The sequence below is a fragment of the Heloderma suspectum genome, chromosome 12, assembly GCF_057233095.1.
Source record: "Heloderma suspectum isolate Gila_16-S chromosome 12, 16-S_ref, whole genome shotgun sequence".
Taxonomy (NCBI): domain Eukaryota; kingdom Metazoa; phylum Chordata; class Lepidosauria; order Squamata; family Helodermatidae; genus Heloderma; species Heloderma suspectum.
The window spans coordinates 4,404,029-4,424,681 of NC_139469.1; the positions used below are offsets into that span (position 1 = coordinate 4,404,029).

Sequence of the window (20,653 nt, forward strand, 5' to 3'; positions counted from 1 at the left end):
GAAGGTAGTAAAATGTGTTGTTTCTGGGCTGAGCAACTTTGAACTGCAGATGTGGGCAGTAGCATGGCTGAATCCACCTCCATATTTAAAACAATCCCTGCAGATAGAAAACTAGATCCTAGAGTCCTGGCCTTACATGCTAGTTTTCTGTCCACAGGGATCTTTTCATGTAGAAGCGTTCAGTCACGCAGTTTCTCAATTGGTAATCCGACCTAGTCTACCCATGCAGGAGAAGGTGGTTGTAGAATTTGGGACTGCACAGTTGCAGACCCTGAGGGGGGGGGGAGCTATTTCTGAATGCTCCCCCAAGTACATTTCAGCCCCTGAAATTAAGAACACTTATCACAGAAGAGGAAGAAGGAGAGGTTCTACATCAACTGTCTCTCTGCTGTACGAGTTTCCGCCCTCACCCCGCAGCTTTAAACTGCAGGAAGCGTCTTAAGTTGGGGAGCTTTCTAAAATGTAAACCTCCACCTGCAGTCGAAAGTAGCACAGGCCTACTCTGCTACCTCAGGACTCTACCACCTTGTTGCTCTGCATAGGAAGACTAGCTCATGGTCCAGAAACAGGTTTCCCCAGCTCATCATGTGCCTTTTGTGTGAAGCAACCCTTGGTCCTGGTACAAGTGAACTGCTAGTAAAGAAGTGCCACTGAGCGTGCACGGAATGCCATTCCCTCACAGCCTGCGCTCACATTCGGGTCACTAGGTCTCGTTGGATGGGGCCTTCTCATGTCATGAAAATAGGAACAGAGGAAGCTGCCTTATACCGAGTCAGATTATGCGTCCATCTAGCCCAGAATTGTCAACGCTGACTGGCAGCAATGACTCTCCAGGGTTTCCGGCAGGATTCTTTCCTCGCCCTACCTGGAGAAGCCAGGGATCAAACCTGGGACCTCCCGCATGCAAAGCAGGGGCTCTATCACACTGTGCTGTGGCCCCTCCCAGCTCTTGCCAATGCCGACTCTTAACCCCCCCCCCATCCAATATCTAAGCAGGGGCCCAGCAATAAAAGACACGAAGAGTCACGAAGCCTGATGCTGACCCTACTGAGTACTTGGATGGGAGACCGCCTGGGAATCAGGGTTACTGCATGGAGCAGGGGTTGGACTCAATGGTCTTGTGGGCCCCTTCCGACCCTGTGATTCTATGATTTGGGGAAACACTGGAGAGGCCCAGGGCATCATCTGCAGGCACAGGAGGCAGCCACCGTGCTGAAGCTAAGCAGGTCTGGGTCTGCTCAGTGTTGGAGGGAGATCCCCTGGGAACCCCATGTAGCCGCCTTGAGTTCCACGATGGAAGGAAGGTGGGATAGAAATGTAATAAATGAATAAATAAGAATAAATAAATATGCAGTGGAGGCTGGTGGCTCTGATGTCGGTGGGGGTAGTGAATCTGCTCTGGGTTCCAGTCAGAATCAGTCAGGACTCTAAAGGACCTATTCAAGATGCAGAGCACCTTGGATAGATGCTTGAGAGTTCTGACTGGTTCCGACTGAAACCCGGAGAGGATTCGACGCCCCACTGACATCGGAGCCCCCAGTCTCCACTGCTCCTATGCAGTATTTTATTCCAGACCGACATCATGCACTTCCGAGTAGGCAGAGGGGCTCCCAAAAGACAGGAACCCCTTTGAACCCCCTTCCCTTTGCTCTGCTGCTTATCAGGCCAAGGAAAGGGGAGATGGCAACATACAGGCATCCTTTCCACGTGACCCCTGCAGAAGAAGATCCCTCAGATCTCCTCTGCCTCCCAGCCTCTGCATGTGTAAGGGACTCACCTGGAGGGGCAGGCCTGCAGGAGACCTGGCGCCCATTTTCTGGCTCCTCAAAGGATGTCTCTGCTGGGGAGATCCGGGGCTGGGGTACTGGGGTGCACTGGGAGAGGGCGTGCTCCCCGCTGCGGCCACAGCGGCCTGGTGCTGTTGCTGCCGCCGGAGGAGAGCAGTCACCTGTTGTGACATATGGCGAGCCTGTTCCAGGAAGAAAGAGCAGGGGTCAGTGTTGCCACCTTTTGTTTTCTGACTGGGCTCCTGCAGTTTTAACATCATGGCAAAAAAAGGTGGCTCTGCAGAGGTTAAAGGCACAGAAACCCCGCCGGAAGCAAAACGCTGGCAAATCTTAAGACCCATCTGAACCAAGAAAGAAAGAAAGAAAGAAAGAAAGAAAGAAAGAAAGAAAGAAAGAAAGAAAGAAAGAAAGACTTTGTGAATGCAGTTAAGGGTACAATCTTATGCATGTTTAGACTGAAAAAAGTCCTACAATTCCTGGGGAATTGCTACAAAGCTGGCTAGGGAATGCTGGGAACTGTGGGACTTTTTTCAGTCTAAACATGCATAAGATTGCTCCCCAACTGACACTAAGAATGCCATTCATTAGTCTGCTGAACAGATTGCTTGTTAATGTTGTTCATAGGGTGGACAGGGCTCCTGCACCTTTAATAGAGGGAATTCCAGCTTGCAAACTCTACCTGCTGAAATTCCCTCTTCTACACAAAAGTGTAGGAGCCCCTTCTGCTTTTGCACCTGGCCTCCCTAGTCACTCGTAAGAGGCCAAAAGCAGGAAAGAGCTGGGCTGGAACTGAATGCACATCCTACTCAAGGCAGCGTCTTCCTCAGTTCCAGGAAATGCACAGTCCTGTTTAAGGCACTGCTTCTAAAGCACCTTGGTCTTTTCTCCCCCCCACCCCCCACCACAACAATGCCATCTTCCCTCCACTCCATGTACAGCTCCTGCCCTCACTAACCAGAAGCGACTCCTGCTGGGTGCGGTAAGCTTGCTGCGTTAACAACATGGCTTCGTTCTTCCCTGCAGAGGGGAATGGAGGGAGAAAAAAGAAACTTCTAAGTTCAGGAGGTCCCGGATTCCATCCCCGACATCTCCTGTTGGAAGGATCAAGTAGCAGGTGATAGGAGAAACCGTCCTACGCCCATCCCCTGGAGAGCCCCTGCCTGCCTGAAAAAGCAGTATTGATCGGTGGGGGCTGCCGGCTCCAATTTCGGTGGGGCTGTGCATCCATTCTGGGTTTCAGCCAGAACTCTAAAGGAGCTATCCAAGGTGCTGTCAGCTTCATCAGAGGAAGTATCCGAGGCAGTATGCCTATGTACGCTAGTGCTGGGGGACATAGGCAGGAGGGTGCTGTTACACTCATGTCCTGCTTCTAGGTTTCCTGTGGGTGGCTGGTTGGCCACTGTGAGAACAGGATGCTGGACGAGATGGACCCTGGTCTGATCCAGCAAGGCTCTTCTTACGTTCTTATGCTGGGTTCTAGTACTATGAGACATAGGAGGTGAGGCTGGGAGACATTACCTTGCTTAAGGACACTTAGGAAGTTCAAGGCAGAGGCGAGATTCAAACCACAGTGTTCCTGCTCATCTTACCCAACCTGGAGCCTTCCACAGATGTGTTGGGCTGCAACTCCCTTCCTAGGGAAACGCGCATCACCTTAAAGCCACTTTTATTCTACTTCATGTTTGGTTCATTTTAATGTGCTGTGTTTCGACATTTTTACTGCTGCTGCTGCTTATACAGCATTAGGGGATTCAGGGGGCATTTTTTGTTGTTGCTGTTACTATCATGTGACAGAACTTTGGTTATTGGGTGGTTTAAAAGCACAGTAAATAAATAAATATGCTTCTGTTTTTAGAAACTCTTGTAAACCGTGTTGTGAGGGCAGTAAGCCCTGGAAGGTGGGTTAGCCATTGTTTAAACAAACGAAGAAGCAAATATAAATGAGGCCGGTCGGTCTACACTCACCGGGCGTTTGGGGTATCTCCGGAGGAGCACGGCCGCCATTGCTGTGGTCTCCATTGCCCCGTCCGATCTGGCCCCCGCCTTTCATCCTATGGGAGACAGCAGCTGGTCTCTCTAGTTCCTGAGCCGGGACAGAACACATTAGCATTATTGGTTTAATTTAGGCCTCTTTTCCACCTAACAGCCTACAAGGCCTGAATGGGGAGAGGAGTGGACAAATGCCTTTCCATGTAGGCCAGGGGGTGGGGAACCGGTGGCCGCCCAAATGTTGTTGGACTCCAACTCCCATCAGCCCCAGTCAGCATGACCAATGGCCAGGGACGATGGGAGCTGTAGCCCCCAACATCTGGAGCATCACACATTCTCCATCTAGGTCCTTTCTATTCTTGGCAAAACACTTTTTCCTACAAGGCATTTTTTGGGTGCCTTGTTTCTAGGGCTACTTCCACACTAGCTGTTTGGCCTGGAATTGCCACCCTTTGTTCAATCACTTTTTATGGAGAATCCAGATAATGTTGTTGCTGCCTCGTGCTTTCCAGTGTTTTCTACACGGACATCCCATCTTTTTTCAGATGTGATTTTTGGTGATTCCTCACCACACAGTTAAAACGCAATTAAGCACCATCCAGGCCAGTGCAGGCTGGAAAAGCGCTTTTCAGGCTTTTCAGAGCTACTGTCTCATTAATTAAGAGCTTCCCATACTATCCTATGTTTCCATGATTCCTTCTTGCAGCTTCTGCCACTTATATTGCTTCCTGTTCAGTGTGGCAGCAACTTTAACTAATAGCCTCTTAATTACTCAGTTCCTGTTCCGTGGGGACCTTTTGGTTCACAGGGGATCTTTGCTGAATGGGACTTATAAAGTAAACATTATAAAAGATTTGTTCATGGGGAAAGGCACTGCTGGATAATTTAGCACTATATTAGGTGACCTGTGGAACTTCCATCTTAGTCCCGTTTCCAACTGATTGCAAAAAAGCATGGCTTCAGCAGCATCCAAGGCCCCTACTGTAGAAACAACCTGAAAGGGTTTCTGTATAATAATTATTTGAACAAGGGCAGGCTGCCATAAACCTAACAATTACAATTCCTATTTAAGACGTTGTTTTTAGGAGTACTCAAAGTTACCACATTAACACACCAGCCTGCAAATGCATCTTTTACATTTTTGTTTGGGTTCATCACGATGGAGCCATATTACAACAATTCTTAAGGAATTACACTGGATCTCTGTTTGCTGCTGAGCCCAATTCAAGGTGCTGCTTATCACCTTTGGTTCTCTCTGCACCAGCTATGAGGGGAGGGGGCGGGGAGCACAGTTTACTGGCTCCAAGGTTGGAGCCAGAAAAACAAAAAATCCTCTCAGAATTGTTTTTTGTTTTGTTTTCTTTGTTTTTTGGACACTAACACATGAAGATATCACCCTTCCAGGATTCAGAGGATTAGTTAGCTTTCAGTAAATATCCTGTTGTCAGAAACAGGATACTGGGCATCATGGTGTGGCCCCTCTTTTGAATCTGGGGCTGGGGAGGGGAGGTGCTTTTCTTACCCCATTCCCATAGGAGAGAACAGGATCAAAGAGGCTATCCAAGTAGCGGTCCAACCCTTTCTGGCTGCGGGGCTCGCTGAAGGTGTCTGAATCTGCTCCCGGGTTCCGAAAGGCAAAGGAAAGAGGTTATGCCCCAAAGCTGTTCCTATGTATGTGTATCTATGCAATGAATCCCACAGGTTTCCTGGACCCAAATATTGGGGTTTCTAGGGTGATTGGTCACACCTACACATTTCATAGCTGGGCAGAAGAGGGATTTTTGGACGTTGCCACTTTTCTCACTCTGACAGTATACATGTATGGTATAAAACCCATTGTACCCCATGGCTCTGGGTTCAGAGAAGCTGTCTGATCCAACCACTGGGTATGCCTGTGTGCTGACTGTACTCAATAAATTATCTCCTTGTAAGTAAATCTGGATCTGATTTATCACTATCTTGGCACCTCTAACCTAAGAGTTCAAAGCCCATGGCCAGGGCAATATAGCAGTCTTCCCCCATCCTCTCTCTCATCCAGCCCCCTCCTCTGATAGTTGGAGTCCTCGGCTAAGACAAGGGACCGCTTTGCAAACACTTTTGCAGTGAGCAGACAACCTGCCCCTTGCTCCTGACATTGGGCGGGTTGGTGTTGCAATGTGTCCCCAGGTGCGGAGTTCACCAAGATACTTTGCACCCCATACAGATTTTAGCAAATGTAACAAAAGCCCTCTTGTCCACCCCGCCCATCATTATGGTGGGTATTTTGCTATCAGTGATTTTATAAACGTCTATTTAGGGATGTCAGAGAAACCCGCAACAGAATCAAGTGACTTTGGATTTTTATGAATCTGACCCGTAGAGTCCACAGTGGGCCGGCTTTTCCCATGTTGCAGGGATTCCACAGACTTGTGGACCATTTCTTTCACTTTCTGGAATTTTATGCAAATTTAGTCATAGAAAAATACGTAAAATAAAAAAACTCATGGCTGAAAATGCGCATTTCCCCCATCAGCTAAAAAATGCACACTTTGGAGGGATCCACATGTTGGGGGAGTTGCACTTTTGCAAGTGCAAATTTGTGCAAATCCGAGAAATTGGGGGAAAAAACAATTCCGTCAGTGAGCGGACGATGGAACGAAAAGCATCTGACAATCTGCGAAATGCAGACAGAAAAGATTTTACAAAATACATCTGTCGCACACACCGATAGCATTCGGCAGTCTGAAAGGAATCAGTTGAAAGGAATGAGCCAACTCAGTCAGTCTTACCATGGCTGCAATATCCCTCTGAGTCTGGCAGGTTGGTGGGGGCCACTGTGGGGGCCTTTGCAAGTGGGGGAGGAGGAACCGCCTCATTTGAATCCAAATCACGTCTGAATACTCTACTAAGAAAAGGGAATAGGAGCAATGGAAGGGTGAGGAGTGAGGACAAAGGAAGTCACACTTTAAATCAGGGATGGCCCAAGGGGGAAAAAGGAGATGAAAATGCAAGGATGCAAAAAAAGAAAAAAAGCCCAAACTTGGGACTGTTTATTGAGAAAAAAATTCCAGCATATGCACAGTTTTGAGCTTGCACACTCTTCTCCAAGGAAACTAAAAATATTACAGTCTCCCAATTATTCATAATCCAAAATGCATAAATACTTTTGTGATATATGGGAAAAGACAGTAAAGGAATTGACGGAAGGGCACCCCCAGGAGTGGAGCCTGCAGCTTAATTTGACGCAACACGGGAGATCTCACCCAGCCCGGTTACGGAATGGACAGACAGATGGATAGCTCCTTCTCGATTCTGAGGGTGGTGGTGCATGGCTGTTGGTGCAGCAATTTGTGGGGTGAAGTCCAATAACAAATGAGACTCCTCTGGCATGCTATCTAGTTAATTTTTGTGAACCACCCAGAGAGCTTTGGCTATTGGGCAGTATAGAAATGAAATAAATAAATAAATAATGTGACCCCCGAGAGGTCGTGTCCAACATCTTAGAGGGATAAGTGGCATTCAGCCACCTGAGATTGACCGATCTATGATGCCCTTAGACCTGCCAGGCAGTTTCTGGGAAGCCAAAGTCTTGGGTTCCAGTGGGAGGGTGGTTGCAAAGATGGACTGATGGAAGGAGTGGACCCTGAGGCTTAATTTGACTCAATACAGTGAAAGACAACATCTGTACATTAATATATGTTAAGCTTACTGGGCAGTCTTATACCACTTGAGTTACACCAGCTGAGGGGTGCTATACGCCAGGTCTTGTTGAACTACAGCTCCTATCATCCCTGACCATTAACCATGTTGGCTGGGGCATATGGGGATTGGAATTCAACAACACCTGGAAAGCCACAGCCTCCCAACCCCTGGGCTATAGGATTTGGTGGAATATAACGAGATAGACCACCACCACAGCAGATACATTAGAACAGCTCAGGTATCTTTAGTACTTTCAGAACTTGATGTATTACAACATTTGCTAACAGCAGGTTAGCAAATGAGAAGGTGTTGATGTCTACAGATCCATCTGAGACTGAAGCTAAAGGCTTGCGTTCATCACAACCAAGGCCCACATCCTCCATGGAAGCGACTAGGCGCAAATAATTATTCTCACACATCCCAAGTGAAGCTGGTGGTAAAAGTGGGATCCTTTACATATGGGCATCCCAAACACAGGAGTTGGGGATTTCCATGTTAGGGTAGTATCCACTCTTGTACCCTCTCTGGGGTGTGTTCTTCCAATGGACTTTGGCAACATGCATCTGGGGATGGGTGGACGAGTGATGTTCGAGATCTCCAGTATTCTCTTGCCCCTCATCTCATCCCTGATTCCCGTTTGCGTTTGCTGCTTGGTCTGTGTGAACGAGAAACTTGCGCAACTGAAGCAGGGATTGTATGGGAGATTTGCACAGGTTTCCCCAAATTTGCACAACTTTCTTCCATAGAGTAAAGCGGGGCTGATTCAGTCCATGGAGGCATTATGCACAAATTAGGAAATTTGTGCACATTTAATTGGGAATTGGGAACAAGACGAACGTGAGCACGTGTTCAACAATTTACAAATATTTTTGGCAGACGTGTCCTTGAGCTTGCCTTTGGACCTTTGAACAGGGCACACTTGCATATTTTGCAAGCACAAATGAAATTCCCATACATCCCTGCAAGCATCCTCCTTGCTCTACTCTTGAACCTGGACTGAATCCTACGAAGAAAGAGGCAGCGGGCTGCCTCTGCTACCTACGCTTTTCCACCAACATTCTTCTCCAGACCTTCTGAGGCTATTATGAAATAGGACTTTTGCTTTGGGAAGTCTCGGATCAACTCCAGGTCAGAAACCAGGTCCAGAACGTAGTCGTGGCCAGCCAGCTCGGCCCACTGGGTGCCTTCCTTCATGGCAACCGACCAGCCTCGCCATCCGTCTGTGAGCCCCCTGTGAAGAAGCGTCAATCCTGAGCCAACCGAGATGCTCAGTGCTGGCTTAAAAGCCAGGAAGAGGTGGAGCACTCAGGACCAGGAGAAGTCAAGGTACAAATAAGCAACTTTATCATCAACCTGCTGCCTGACTGCCAGGACCTGTCCACTCCTGGAGCTGGAGAATGAAGACCCATCATGGGTCCCAGCGTAAACCAGGAGTAGGGGGAGATGGGACACCCAGATGGAAACCCTGAGACTATACTCCAAGGCAAGCCCACCTGAACCCACAGACAATCCAGGGTGCCAGGAATTGGATTGTCCTTCCCCTTCACAACCAACACCACAAAGAGACAAAGCTTCAGACTAATGTGACTTTATTTGCTGGAGACTAGCCTTTCTACAAATGCAGGTTCAAGGAAGCTCTCAGAATTCCTCAGGCCCTAAACAATTTATCTGTGATCTCTAATCAGAGGAGACAAACAGGAAGGTAGTGAAGTTGCCAACAGTTTACTCGAGAACCTCATGGCCAAACTTGCTTTGCAGTGATGCTCCTCCCTTAGGGTAGCTCCCCCCACATTAGCTTCTAAGAGTGGCTATCCTGGAGGAATGTCTGAGCCCTGCCCATAACTTTTTCTGCTTTGCATTGTAACGTGCCCTCACATCTCTCAAATCATGCCCCTCTTCCTCCTCCTCCTCCTTGGAAACTTGAGTTCTAATGGTGGAGGGAGGGGGCAGGGATTCAGCCTGGGCCATCTGTTTGTCAAGACCTTCAGAGTAATCTCTCTCAGCATCTTGGGGGTCTAGGGAAGGTCCCTCCCCCAGGCTCTGATCTAGCTGTTCCAACTCTGATTCACAATCGGAGCTGTCAGACATCTCAAGGGGTTTGGACTCATCCCTGACACAAGGGACCTAACATACCCCAGCTGGACTCATCTCCCAACTCTGGACTTCCCCACAATCATCAGAAGGTCCTCAAGAACAGCAGCAGAAGCATCCCTGAAGCTTGGTTTTGCACCCCCGCCCCCTAAATTGGGATAGTGCTCACATGGCAGCAGAAAGCATCCCTGTCAAAGTCCTACCTAGGCGGAGAAGGAACTGTGAGGATAAGAACAGTCAGGATCTGGGCCCAGCTCATAACTCCAGGAAGAGAAGAGTAGAGCAGCCAGGCTGAGCCCTTAAAGCGGGGGTGTTGGACTGCTTTCAGCCAAAGGGCCGAATTCCAGGGGCTGCGTTGCAGCGGTAGGCAGGGCCAAAGGGAAAGGGGTGAGGCCAAACATATAAAAAAATACCAGCCTATTTGAGCTTACAGCTCTTCCTGTCAGTAACTCAGCCTCAGGAGAGGCACTTCGACCATTTGGAATGGAAGAAACACTGCAGAAAAGCTGGGAGACAACTGAGCAACCGGTGGAAAGAAGAACAGAAGAAGAACCTAAGAAGAGCCTAAGAAGAGCCCTGCTGGCCCTAAGAAGAGCCCTGCCCTGCTCTAAACAGAAGAACCTAAGAAGAGCCCTGCTGGATCAGACCAAGGTCCACCTAGACCAGCATTCTGTTCACACGGTGGCCAACCAGCTGCCCCAATGGAAGACCCACAAGCAGGACAGGAGTGCAACGGCACCCTCCCACCCATGTTCCCCAGCAGCTGGTGTACATATGCATGCTGCCTCTGATACTGGAGGTAGCACAGAGCCATCAGGACTAGGAGCCATTGACAGGACAAGTCCATCATTTGTCCATTCCCCTGTGGAAGCCATCCAAGTTGGTGGCCTCACGACATCTTGTGGAAGTGAGTTCCATACTTGAACTATGCGCTCTGTGTGGCCAGCTGGGAATCGTCGGAAGGCCAGACTGGGACTGCAGGTGTGCTGGCCTTGGCCCCCGGGCCTGACGAACTCTCAGTCCCTAGAAGGTGCTGAAGGTACAGCCTCCATGGATTTGTGTTCTGGACAGCTCCTCTCCTGCACAGTGCTAGGCCCTCTGGCAGCTGACGCTGCTGGACAGCTCCCTGCTAGCCTGACTCGGAAGGCCGCAATGGGACTCGAACACGCCACCCCTCACCCCGCAGATTCTCTCAGTCCCTTCTACCTGTATTTCAGGATGCTCTCAGTGAGGCCTTCTCCTGTGGTCCAGGAATGGATGGGGGAAGAGAAGTGATCTCCTGTCAAGGCAAAAACCAACAGCTGTGACTGATGCCCAGATAACCTGAGCACTCCTTTGAACAAGGTTCCTGCAAGTAGAAAGCTAGCACATCAGGAAGAAAGGTTCCAGCCTTGTCCTCTCCCCGCTGTGCTAGTTTTCTTCTGACAGGGAGCTTCGCCAGCTCCACAAACATGATTCCCCACCTGCAGCCGGAAGTGGTAAAGTCCATTCTACCACCTCATTTCTATGTCATTCTGCTTGCCTTGGCCTCATCTCCACATGCAGCAGAAAGAAGTGGAAATTAAGTGGCAGAGTCCTGAGCTGGCCAAATGGAGACTGCAGCTGGAGGGGATGAGACTTCTGAATATTCCCTGCAAATAGAATCTTAGCACAGCAGGGTGCAGGCTGGAGTGAACCAGAGTCTTTGATACAGTAAGGTCCCCCCCCCCACACACAATCTGCAGGCATTAAAAAAAAAATGGGGGGGGGGAATCTAAGGATATGATGCCACACCTTCAGTCTGAAGGGAATCATAGAACCATAGAGTCATAGAATAGTAGGATTGGAAGGGGCCTACAAGACCATTGAGTCCAACCCCCCGCTCAATGCAGGAATCCAAGTCAGAGCATCCCTGACAGATGGCTGTCCAGCCTCGTCTTGAACGCCTCCAGCGTGGGAGAGCCCACCGCCTCCCCAGGTAATTGGTTCCATTGTCGTATTGCTCTAACAGTCAGCAAGTTTTTCCTGATGTTCAGCTGGAATCTGGCTTTTCTACCACCGCATGGGTAAACCCAGAGCGCAGGACACAGAATAATGGGCTCAAGTTACAGGAAGCCAGATTTCTGGCTGAACATCGGGAAATACCTACCCTAGGAAGGTGGTGGGCTCTCCCACACTGGGGGCATTCAAGACGAGGCTGGACAGCCACCTGTCAGGGATGCCTTGACTTGGATTCCTGCATTGAGCACGGGGTTGCCTTGATGGTCTTATAGGCCCCTTCCAACCCTACTATTCTATGATTCTAAACCAGGCCTGTCATGGTATTGGATGTAAGAGTGATATACAAACATAATAAATACATACGTTTCATATTTATTGGCAGCAGGCAGAAATAAAGGCAAATAGATTGCGTAGTTGGTAATTTTGTGTTTTTCCCTTCTTCCTATAAGATCCTTGCCTGTGGTAGGTTTTGTTTTGTTTAAAAAATGGAAATTACGCTCAATCTGTCCTTATACCGATTTGAAATACAACAGTTCCCATCAGAAAAGTAAAACCGCTCTGCGTATGCTCAGAGGCTGTCAGCCTGAGGCGCCACAGTTTCTGAAACCTGTGGCACAAATCCATGGTCAAATATCCATGCAAAAGGATTGGCGTGTTCCTCCACATGCCTCATGCTAATTAAAAAGAGAGGGAAAGGAGAGGGCAGAAGGGAGGAATTAAAAGGACGTGCCCCTCTCCTGACATGTGTCTTCCACACATTCATTCATGTGTTACACTGAAAGACAACACGGGGCTAGCTCAGTGCCTCAGCGCATCCCAGTTCCCAAGCAGCTGGGCCCCTCCCTCACCATTGAAACAGTAAACATCCAAGGCCATGTTGACTCTGTCTCGGCTGGCCATCCACTCTAGCAGGGTGGGTGGATAAGCCCGGGCGGCTCCCGCACCGTACTGGGCCTTCGCCATGGCTTGCATGAGCTTGTGCTGGCAAATGGGCTTGTAGCCATCAAAGGCGTAGTCAGAAACAAACCTGCGAGGAGTGGGGGGTGGGGGGAAACAGAGGATAAGCTGAGGGGGCCGGTCAGCAGCAAATCTGGAGTCAGCACATGGCACCCAGGAGGACAGCGGAAGGGCCCTGCCGGATGAGACCAAAGGCCTGTTAGTCCTGCGTTCTCACAGTGGCAATCAGCTGGCTATGAGACATCCACAAGCAGGACATGAGGGCAACAGCATAACCCGCCCACCCATATTCCCCAGTGCCTGGTATACAGAGGCAGACTGCCTCCAATACGGGAGGCAGCATAGAGCCAAGCGCTCCTAGGCAGCTGTCAGCATCCCAAAGCCCCGGCAGGGCCCACAGCTGTGCTGACCCATTTGTTCTGGGCCCCAGCTCCAGGCAGCCGTCTGAGCCGCCATTTCAATTCCCCACACTGTTCCAGAGAGTATTATGTTGAGGGCACTGTGGAAAGTCAAAATGGCTGCCCAGACCCAGCCATCAGCCTCTGCTACCAGGTAAACTCTCTGGGGCCAACGGGCGTAGGCAGGGCCCAGTAAAGGGCACTTTTCCAAGGGCCCCCCTCAAACGTGACACCAGTCCTGCCAGGGGGGGAGACTAAGGAATGGTGTGGGGCAGAGTTGGCGTGCTACAGGACCTCAGGCCTGGCTTGGCTTGACCTGGCTGTTGGCCCCATGGGGGATCCAATCAGGAGCTCTGGGGATCAGAGGAGGAAGCGACAAGAGGCAACACGAGTCGGAATGCAAGGCGGTGCAAACGCCCACGCCCCCTTCCCACCACCTTGCGGTCTTTCCCGTGAATGTAGTTTGAGTCTGAGAACAGGGCTAGCGCCTGGCATGCATATGGCTCCCTCTGGCTAGATGTGTTGCACATTGTCAGTCTCCTGGAAGACCCCAGCCCAGGGGAACCCCCTTTGGAGGGGGAGGTTTGGGATTTCTCAGCAAAACCCACTCCCACAGAAGTTGCGGGGCAACCTGAGCAATCCCACTGAGGCTGCCTCACCTGAGGTCCCCAAAGACCCTCTTCGGCCCCATCCCAGGCTCTGGGGTGGCGCCTGACTCTCCTCCCTCATCCCATGACTCACCAGACTGCCAGCGGCAACGGGCCAGGCGGGACACTCAGAGTCGTCGTCGGAGTGCCCACCTGGCTGACAGAAGACCCTTTCACCCAGGGTTTACTCAGGAGCAAGGCTCTACTCATGAGGAGGAAGACCCAGGTGTAGCTACTGAAGAGGAAGACCCAGATGCGACTGGTCGATCAGGGACAGCTGGCCCTCGGCCTTTCACCAGGTTTTTGCTGGGTTAACAGGTCTCCTTGAGCTCCGTGCTCAGGACATCCGTGGAGCCAGGCGCTTCTGCTCTTCAGCCTGCGCATGGCTCCAGGGAGGGCCCCTGACCTCCCCTTCCTCTCCCTGACGTAGCCACTCACTTCAGCAAGTATTTCTCAAGGCTGGGGGAGGGCGCGAAGGCGCTGAGGCAGGAGGCCAGAAGGAGCCAGCCACGCTCTTCATTGTGGACATTGGTGTTCCGCCAGACTTGGTTGGCGACCTGGGACAGGATCTCGTCCCGCAGGCTCAGAGTCGACAGCCCCTTTTGCACAATGTAGTTCCCGAACAGGGTCTCCTGTGTGCCGCTGAGGTGGGGGTCGCCCATGAAGCGGAGGATCTGAGTGGACAGAGGAAATGAGCAAAAAAACACCACACCCCTTACATGCCACAGCAGAGCAACGTCCAGTCTCTTTCTCTGCCAGGTTTCATAAAAGCTGGAGAAGTTGAGCTTCCTGCATGTGCGAGACTGTGTGAACCCCATCTGTAGTGTGTCGGGCACAATTCGTCCCATGAAAAACGACAGAGAATTTGTACACAATGCACACAGAAGAGATTTCCCTCTAGCTTTTTTCCTGAAATGAAAGAGCCCTTTCTTCTCATTCTCCTGCACCTTCCCACAAACTCACTTCTCTATCACTGTAAGAATGCCAGATGTTAACAGGATTTTTAAAAAAAAATGTTATGGGCACATCTTCACAACTAGCATCAGTAAAAATGTTATGGGCACATAACAGGATTTTTTAAAAAAAATGTTATGGGCACATCTTCACAACAAGCATCAGTAAAAACCAACACGTAGAAAAAATAGTTGGCAGGAAAGTGAACTAAAAAAATTGGTGAAAAAATGTGCTTTCAAAATTTTAGCAGTTCAGTTTCTTACCCCCCAAATTCTGCAACATCTGCGAATGGCCACTGTTAATAACAATGTCAATGTCAGTACTTTCTGCATTTAATTTCCTTCTGACCTCACTGTTGACAGTTCTCTCCCCACACCCCCGTATGCACTGTATATAAACCTGAAACCTCCCCATAATGCATTGCAAGGTGGGCTATAGTCCACGAAAGCTTCTGCCGGAATAAATTTGTTAGTCTTTTAAGGTTCCACAAGGCCCTCAGTCGTTTTTGTTGCAACAGACTAACACAGCTACGCCTCTGGAGCAGATTACTAGTGCTTCTGTGGAGGAGCCCAGAGTTTTATGAAGGCCTGAGATGCATATCTTCTTGGGATCTGCAGCCTTCAACCTCCTGGGCACTACATGGATCAAAACCTGCTCCCATCTCCTGTGACAATGCAGAAACTGCTGAGAAATTGTGAGGATTTAACCAGCTCAGGGGAACACTACAGAAGCTGCTGGTGGGATAAAACTCCCACACACACATTCTCTCACAAATACACCCCGACATTTATTGATTATTTATTGATTATTATTTATACCCTGCATTTCTACCAAAAAATATGCACTTCAGGCGGTTTACAGGCACAATTGATGATTAAAACAAAAGAATACATTAAAATATTCCGTTACTGTATTTTAAATCTCTGCATTGCTGCTAGGTTTTATCCTGCTTCTATTTTTATACTGTAGTTTTAAGCTTTTATATTTCATACTGTTTTTATTCTGTATGTTGTCATTTTAATTTGTGTGAACCTCCCAGAGAGCTTCAGCTATTAGGTGGCACAGAAATGCAATCAATCAATCAATCGATCGATCAATCAATTACAAACATAACAATTACAGAATATAACATTTAAAAAACAGCACCCGGCCCAACAGACCGACTTACAGTCCAAAGGCTTGCTTGAATAAAGTGGTCTTTGCTTGCCTGCGGAAGGACAGCAGAGAGGGAGCGAACCTAGCCTCCCTCAGCAGGGAGTTCCACAGCCTGGGAGCGGCTACCGAGAGAGCCCTCTCTTGCATTGCTACCAAACGTGCCTCTGAAGGTGGCAGTCTCGAAAGAAGGGCCTCTCTGGAAGATCTTAAGCCCTGGGCAGGCTCGCATTTGACAAGAAACGAGGAATGCATTCATTTTCACCTACCAGCTTGAAGAGGCTAGCTGCTTCAGGATGCAGGCTCTCATCTAACAGTGTCAGAGAGGATGCCAGAGTCTTGGTGAGCATCCCGAAAAAGGGCTCCTGTGGGACAACAGAAGAGGGGAATGTTAACCACCTTGTATGCTGATTTGCTATATACTTCGATAGAGTGGAAAAGGTCAGTCGCTGAAGGACCAGTTCACATGACCCTCTTGACAAGTGTGCTCAAGCTGCCATCGAATGTCAGGAAGAGAGCTGCCATTTTTACCCAGGCAAATTGTGAACGGTCCAGCCAAATCACCTTTTCTCTTTAAGCCAGGCTGGGGTCCCAATCCGGTCCTCTGAGGTCCCAATTTGGCCCTCCAGGGGTCCCCTTCTCCATCTCTCATCTCCTTTCCCCCAACCACCAATCATTTGGTGGTTTCCCAGCCATTGTGTGTTTTTTTCCCCCATTCTAAAAGGTCGAAATGGCTCTCCTAAGACCGAGTTACTGGCAGGGAGAGCTTGAAGCTAATATATGTTAGTAGTTTTGGCTTTTGCCCCATCCACTACTGGAATGCAGCCCCCGATAACTTCTCCGAAATGGCATTCAGCCCTCAGGCTGAAAGAGGTTCAACATGCCTGCTTTAAGCTGATGGAAGCTCCTGGGAAAGACTGACTCAAAATTTCCCTACAATTCCCCCCCCCCCAATTCCCCCTTGCTTTCTTTACACTGATTTGTGCTCAAGTTTCTCTCTGCCAAGGGAAGCTTCCTTATCCCGTGGGACAGGGGACTGACAGCACTCTAGACTTTACATCAGAAGAAAGATAGTTTAAATGTGATCTATCCAAGTGACAAATCCATCATTGGATCATGATTCCTGTGAAATTTATTCTTGCTCATTGGGACTTTGTTTATTTTGAGAACAGGTGGAAAGGCTGCAGGGCAATGACAGGGCACCTACTTTGCATGCAGCAAGTCCCAAGTTGGGCCTCCAGCATTTCCAGTTACAAAGATCTTGGGTGCCAAGACTGGGGGAATAGTTCTACATCAGGATCTGCCCATGCCCAGCAAAATCCTGGGAGGTCTCCTCCCATGTAATGGTCTTGCCAAAAATCAATCTCTTTCTCTCTCCCCCCTCCCCCATTAATTACTTCCTTTCAACAAAGCAGACAGTAAAGACGTGCACCATGGGTATTTACGGAACAAGCCTCGTTGACCACCATGGGAGTTACTTCTGAGGAGACACCTGCTTGCCCACCTGCTATGCCCGATTCTACCAATTTCTTTTTTTTCTTCCCCTCTAAAAGTGCTATCTCACTTTGTCGCTAGTGTGCATTTGTCCAGCAACAGCTACACCCCCATTTTGCTATGCCATTATCACGCAATTGCGCAATTCCGTGATAGAGCAATTGTGTGATACAGGCATAGTGAGATGGAAGAAATCGCCTATCCTGAAAGGAAGTAGTGAAACAAATTGCACCTACAAAGGGGTTTTGAATGTCACTGTGTCACTATCACACATTTGTCCAGCAATACCTATACCCCCCATCTCACTATCTCACTATCTCCCACTTGCCAGCTATTCCTATACCCCCTACCTCACTACCTCACTATCGCACAATAGTGCAATAGTGAGATAGGGCGTGTAAGTATTGAGAACAAAAGCGCTATTTCGCTTTAATGTGTCACTTTAAAAAAAAAGTTAGAGGCTGCCCGGAGTACACCTATGCTTTGCGGGGATGGCCACCAGAGTTTAGTGGTAGGCAACGTGAGGTAAATGCCATGAAGTAGCTCAGAACTCTGATGGCCAGCCATGAAACGGCGGAAACATTGGGGAAACACAGGCAGGGAAAACCCCTTGACCGGGGTGAGTAAGGTCATGGCCAGTTGAAAGACACACCTCTGGGCAGGGCTATCATGCCAGAGCAAATGCGGAGGGAGGTGCACACCACAACAGAAGCGCAGACAAGTGTCAGGGGCTCCTTGGAGGCCTCTCTCAGTCTAATCCAGTAGCCAAGTCCAGACACAGACAAAGGGATTCCTTTCAAAGCTTTATTCTTCTTTTACAACTTAACAACTATACCGTTTACAACTAGATCTGAGCAGCACAGTACCTATGCCCTAAGTTGGAACAGTTGGTCCCCGTTTGAAAGGGAATTACTGGCAGACCCCTGAACTTAAGGACTAGGGAGAGTCCCTCCCCTTTTCCCTTGGATCCTCTGGACGCAGCCATTGTTTGCGCGCCAACTGGGCACTACGCCTCCTTTCTGCGCCCTCCATCTGGCGCCGCTCTTTGCGTCAGCGTCGCGCATCCATCAAGTCTGCGCTCTGTCACTCCCAGGACTGCTATCTAAGCTAGGAATGCTGGTGGGAGGAATCTCCGTCAGCTGTTGGCCCTAGGAAAGAGGAGCGCGCTCCTCTCCCAGGAGCGACTGCTCTTCCTCAGAATCAGAACTACTCTGGGATTCTATGGGCTCAGTGTCCACCCTGACAACAAGCTGCATTAAGGAAAAAATTGGACTAAAAGTAGCCTCAGAATAACTATTTTTTCTGCAATAAGCTCCGGGGTGGCCGTGACATCATGTAACCCTAACAACCTCCAAATGCAGCCAGCTTGGAGTAAATTGCTCGTGGAGACACCCCCCAGGTATAAAGCTGTTTAGGGCTTTAAAGACTAAAGCCAGCACCTCCAACTGGACCCGGAAACACAGGCTGCGAGTGTTGTCGGCTACCCAGGAGAAAGAATCATAGAATCATAGAATAGTAAGGTTGGAAGGGGCCTACAAGGCCATCGAGTCCAACCCCCTGCTCAATGCGGGCATCCAAGTCAGAGCATCCCTGACATGTGGCTGTCCAGCCTCGTCTTGAATGCCTCCAGTGTGGGAGAGCCCACCACCTCCCTAGGTCATTGGTTCCAATGTCATATTGCTCTAACAGTCAGGAAGTTTTTCCTGATGTTCAGCTGGAATCTGGCTTCCTGTAACTTGAGCCCATTATTCCGTGTCCTGCACTCTGGGATGATCGAGAAGAGATCCTGGCTTTCTACCCTGGGACAACCTTTCAAGTACGTGAAGAGTGCTATCATATCTCCCCTCAATCTTCTCTTCTCAAGGCTCAACGTGCCCAGTTCTTTCAGTCTCTCTACATAGGGCTTTGTTTCCAGTCCTCTGATCATCTTTGTTGCCCTCCTCTGAACCCTCTCCTGTTTGTCTGCATCCTTCTTCAAGTGTGGTGCCCAGAACTGGACACAGTACTCCAGGTGAGGCCTAACCAGTGCTGAGTAGAGGGGAACTAGTACTTCCCGGGATTTGGAAGCTATGCTTCTATTAATGCAGCCCAAAAGAGCATTGGCCTTTTTTGCAGCCACATCCCATTGTTGGCTCATATTCAGCTTGTGATTGACAACAATTCCAAGATCCTTCTCGCTTGTAGTGTTGTTGAGCCACATATCCCCCATCTTGTAACTGTGCATTTGGTCTCTTTTTCCTAGGTGCAGAACTTGGCATTGATCCCTATTAAATGTCATTCCGTTGTTTTCTGCCCAGCGCTCCAGTCTATCCAGATCACTTTGAATTTTGTTTCTGTCTTCCAAAGTATTAGCTATCCCGCCCAATTCTGTGTCATCTGCAAATCAGATCAGCATTCCCTGCACCTCCTCCTCCAATTCAGAAACACAAAGGATGCTTCTTGGCCTTTGTTCTACCGCACAGAACGGTTCATGATTGAGCCGAACATTAGACTGTGCCACCCAGTGATGATGGGACAGGACACTCTATCTGACGGGCAATTCGAAAGCTGCTGCCACTTGCCCAGACACAACTGGCCCCAGATACAACTGGCCCTGCCGCCATGACCGCCCCCTTACCTTGAAGTGGGTCCGGACGTACTTGGCCATGGGGAAGTTGTTGATGTCCAGCGGCAGAGCGAGCGGGGGGTCGGCCTGCAGCTTGGGAGGCGGGACGGGGACGACGCAGTCTTCATCCACCTGCTTGTGAACTGCGGGAAACAGGAAGCATCTCACAAGGGGCTGGCGGAGGGGGGCGAGAAAGGGGTCTGGCAGCCTAAAGAAGAGGCTCTCTCGGAAGAAGAGCACAGCTGGAGCAGAACAAGGGTCCACCTACTCCACCCTTCCTGAACCTGGTGCCCTCCAGCGGTGGGGGACTACAACTCCCATCATTCCCAGCTGCCTGGGAATGATAGTTGTCATCCAACACATCAACACATCTGGGGGGCACCAGGTTGGGGAAGGCTGATCTGCTCTAATCGAGCATCCGGTTTGGAAGCAGTGGCCCCCTCAGGAGGCTGGCAAGCCCGCTTTGGGGGTGCAGCCTCTTGTGGCTGGAAGCCACGCTGCTGCAGCTGGGATGACTGGGCCCCGCCTCCCCTCCCCAAGGGCTGGATTCAGTTTTGGAGAAGCTCTCGGGGGCTGCTTTCCGGGGGTGGGTGTGGAAGAAGGCAAAACGGGGAGCAGTGGGGGGTGCAAAGTCCAAGGACCAAAAATTCCAGCACATTTAAGCTCAACATGCTTCCTGCCAGTAACTGGGCTTTAGGAGTGGAACGGGGGGAAACACTGCACAGAAGCTGGAAAACTACCAAGTGATTGGTGGAGGGGGGGAAGGGGTGTGGCCACCTGGGGAACTCCAGAACTAGGACTCCAAGCAGGCTGGATTTGGCCGATGAGGCTGAGGTTGTCGCAAAACCTACCATGGTAGTATGTCTTCAAGAGCTTTCTTCGGTAAACCAGTATCCCACAAGGGGGGGTTAAAGGCCA

At 49.7% G+C, this 20,653-nt stretch overlaps 1 protein-coding gene across 1 annotated transcript in view; it reads right to left on the reverse strand.

Moving 5' to 3' along the window:
* Nucleotides 1-20,653, reverse strand: part of MYO15A (myosin XVA) — a 118,472-nt gene that overhangs the window by 50,402 nt on the left and 47,417 nt on the right. Inside the window, exons 30-40 of the mRNA XM_084819182.1 lie at nt 19,748-19,854; nt 15,906-16,001; nt 13,969-14,204; nt 12,377-12,555; nt 10,755-10,827; nt 8,500-8,688; nt 6,545-6,660; nt 5,299-5,390; nt 3,753-3,870; nt 2,743-2,804; nt 1,778-1,969 (exon numbers count right to left, since the gene is read on the reverse strand). Of these exons, the coding sequence (XP_084675308.1) occupies nt 1,778-1,969; nt 2,743-2,804; nt 3,753-3,870; nt 5,299-5,390; nt 6,545-6,660; nt 8,500-8,688; nt 10,755-10,827; nt 12,377-12,555; nt 13,969-14,204; nt 15,906-16,001; nt 19,748-19,854 (1,460 nt within the window). The remainder of the gene's footprint in view (nt 1-1,777; nt 1,970-2,742; nt 2,805-3,752; nt 3,871-5,298; nt 5,391-6,544; nt 6,661-8,499; nt 8,689-10,754; nt 10,828-12,376; nt 12,556-13,968; nt 14,205-15,905; nt 16,002-19,747; nt 19,855-20,653) is intronic.